This window comes from Seriola lalandi, unplaced genomic scaffold, assembly GCF_002814215.2.
Source record: "Seriola lalandi dorsalis isolate HSWRI2012SDOR001 ecotype SW California unplaced genomic scaffold, Sedor1 jcf7180002054970, whole genome shotgun sequence".
In the NCBI taxonomy this organism is placed as follows: Eukaryota; Metazoa; Chordata; class Actinopteri; order Carangiformes; family Carangidae; genus Seriola; species Seriola lalandi.
This window is the reverse complement of record NW_019525521.1, coordinates 104,640-106,334: the sequence shown is the minus strand read 5'-3', so window position 1 is coordinate 106,334 and position 1,695 is coordinate 104,640. Positions and strand designations below refer to the sequence as shown.

The window sequence follows — 1,695 nt, the reverse complement described above, 5'->3', positions numbered from 1 at the left end:
CCCAGATCAGCTGATGCTGCTCACACCTGTGTGATGAGCTGCTACTTAAACTCAGGTGTGTCTGCTCCACACTTTCACTCTCTTTGCTCGTCGCTCTGTGTTTCTCACGTCCTCCTCCTCAGCCAGGTAAAGTGACTCTGCTTTCTCTGCCGACAGCATGGGGAAGATCAGGTGCAGGGTTTGGACTCGTGGTGGCGGCAGCAGTGATGGCAGCTTGTCAAGAGTTAAATATTAAATTAAAATAAATCCTCTTCAGTGAGTCAGTTCAGTTGCTTAAATCCTGAATGTTTGAGTCAGACAGACGTTTGACTCTCATGAACTTGTTCCCTGAGGTTAAATCAGAAGTGATGTGCAGTTTTAATCAAATATAAAGAAGGCGACCAAAACAGAGACATGTCCAGAGTGCAGCTGTTCCTGACCCACAAACATGCTGGAAAACTTATTCACGCTCTTGATTCTAATAGATTATTGCATCGCTCTTTTTGCTGCTGCTGAACGACTCCAGGTCTTTCAGAACCGAGCTGCTGGACTTCACTGGCTCCGTGTCTTTTAGAGAAGATGTCCAGGTGTTTGTACTTCATGGTTCAGACCGGCCGACTTTATAATCCTGCACGAGCTCTCAGATCTTCAGCTGTCAGGCTTTTAAAGTCACACAGTTTTACACACAAGAAAAGAGGCAGTGCAGCGTTTTAACTACGATCCAAAACTATGGAAAACAGCTGAAAACCTGATTATTCAACTTTTAATTCATTCGCTCATATTTTACTTTTCTTCCTGTTTTGTTTTTATTTTCATTTACATATTTTATCATCTTGTCTTTTTAATGTCTATTTTCATCGTCCTTCAATCTGCCCTCATTTTATTGTAGTATTTTTTTTTTTTATTGCAAAGCACTTTGAGTGACTTCTTCTTCTTCTTCTTCTTCTTCTTCTTCTTGAGTGAAACAATTTAACATTTACCACATTGTTGGAGCTTGTTGAGGGGGATGTTAACTGTGTGTGTGTTGCTGTGGATGCACACCTGTCTAACACACCTTTCCTCCTCCACCCTGTGTAGGTTGAATATGACTCTTCAGGGACCGAATGGCGGGAACCTGCACTCGAGCAGCGGCGTGCCGAACCCTGGGCAGCAGGATCCCAGACTGCAGAGCGGCGGTCAAGATCCAGGACCTTCACCCCACCCCCAACACCCCGCCCCCGCCCGCCCGGTCTTCTACGTACATGCTCCGCCTCCGCTCCCTTTCCTCCACTACCAGTGGCCCATGCCCTTCTCCTACAACCCCTTTGCGGGCTTCCCAGGCGTGGGTGAGTGTGAGGACGTGACTCTTTGTTGTTTTTAAAACTTGAAGCTTCACCTCCGTTTGTTTCTCTCAGGTTACGGTATGGTCATGCCCCCATTCCCTCCTCCTCCCCCCTACATGGAGGCTCCATCCTACGTTCTCCCCCACCCTCACGTCCAGGCGGTTGACTACAGACGCTTGCTCCACCCCCAGCCAAACGCTCCCTATGCCCCCTGCGCCCCCTACCAGAACCAGACCCGCAGAGTCCGCCCGCCTCACAGCGTACCCGTCAGACAAACGGTGAACTCCGAGGTCCAAACAGAACCGCCGCACAGAGGCACGGGTGGTTATGGCGGGGGGAGCCTGATTGTCGGCTCAGACTCTGGGCACGGAACGGCCTCCAGCTCTCCGTCTTC

At 49.4% G+C, this 1,695-nt stretch overlaps 1 protein-coding gene across 1 annotated transcript in view; it reads left to right on the top strand.

Moving 5' to 3' along the window:
- The first annotated feature begins 93 nt into the window (after positions 1–93).
- The window catches only part of LOC111646384 (uncharacterized), a 6,499-nt gene continuing 4,897 nt past the window's right edge, over positions 94–1,695 (top strand). The window contains exons 1-3 of the mRNA XM_023395862.2: positions 94–126; positions 1,057–1,304; positions 1,374–1,689. Coding sequence (XP_023251630.2) covers positions 1,064–1,304; positions 1,374–1,689 — 557 coding nt within the window. The 5' untranslated portion in view covers positions 94–126; positions 1,057–1,063. The remainder of the gene's footprint in view (positions 127–1,056; positions 1,305–1,373; positions 1,690–1,695) is intronic.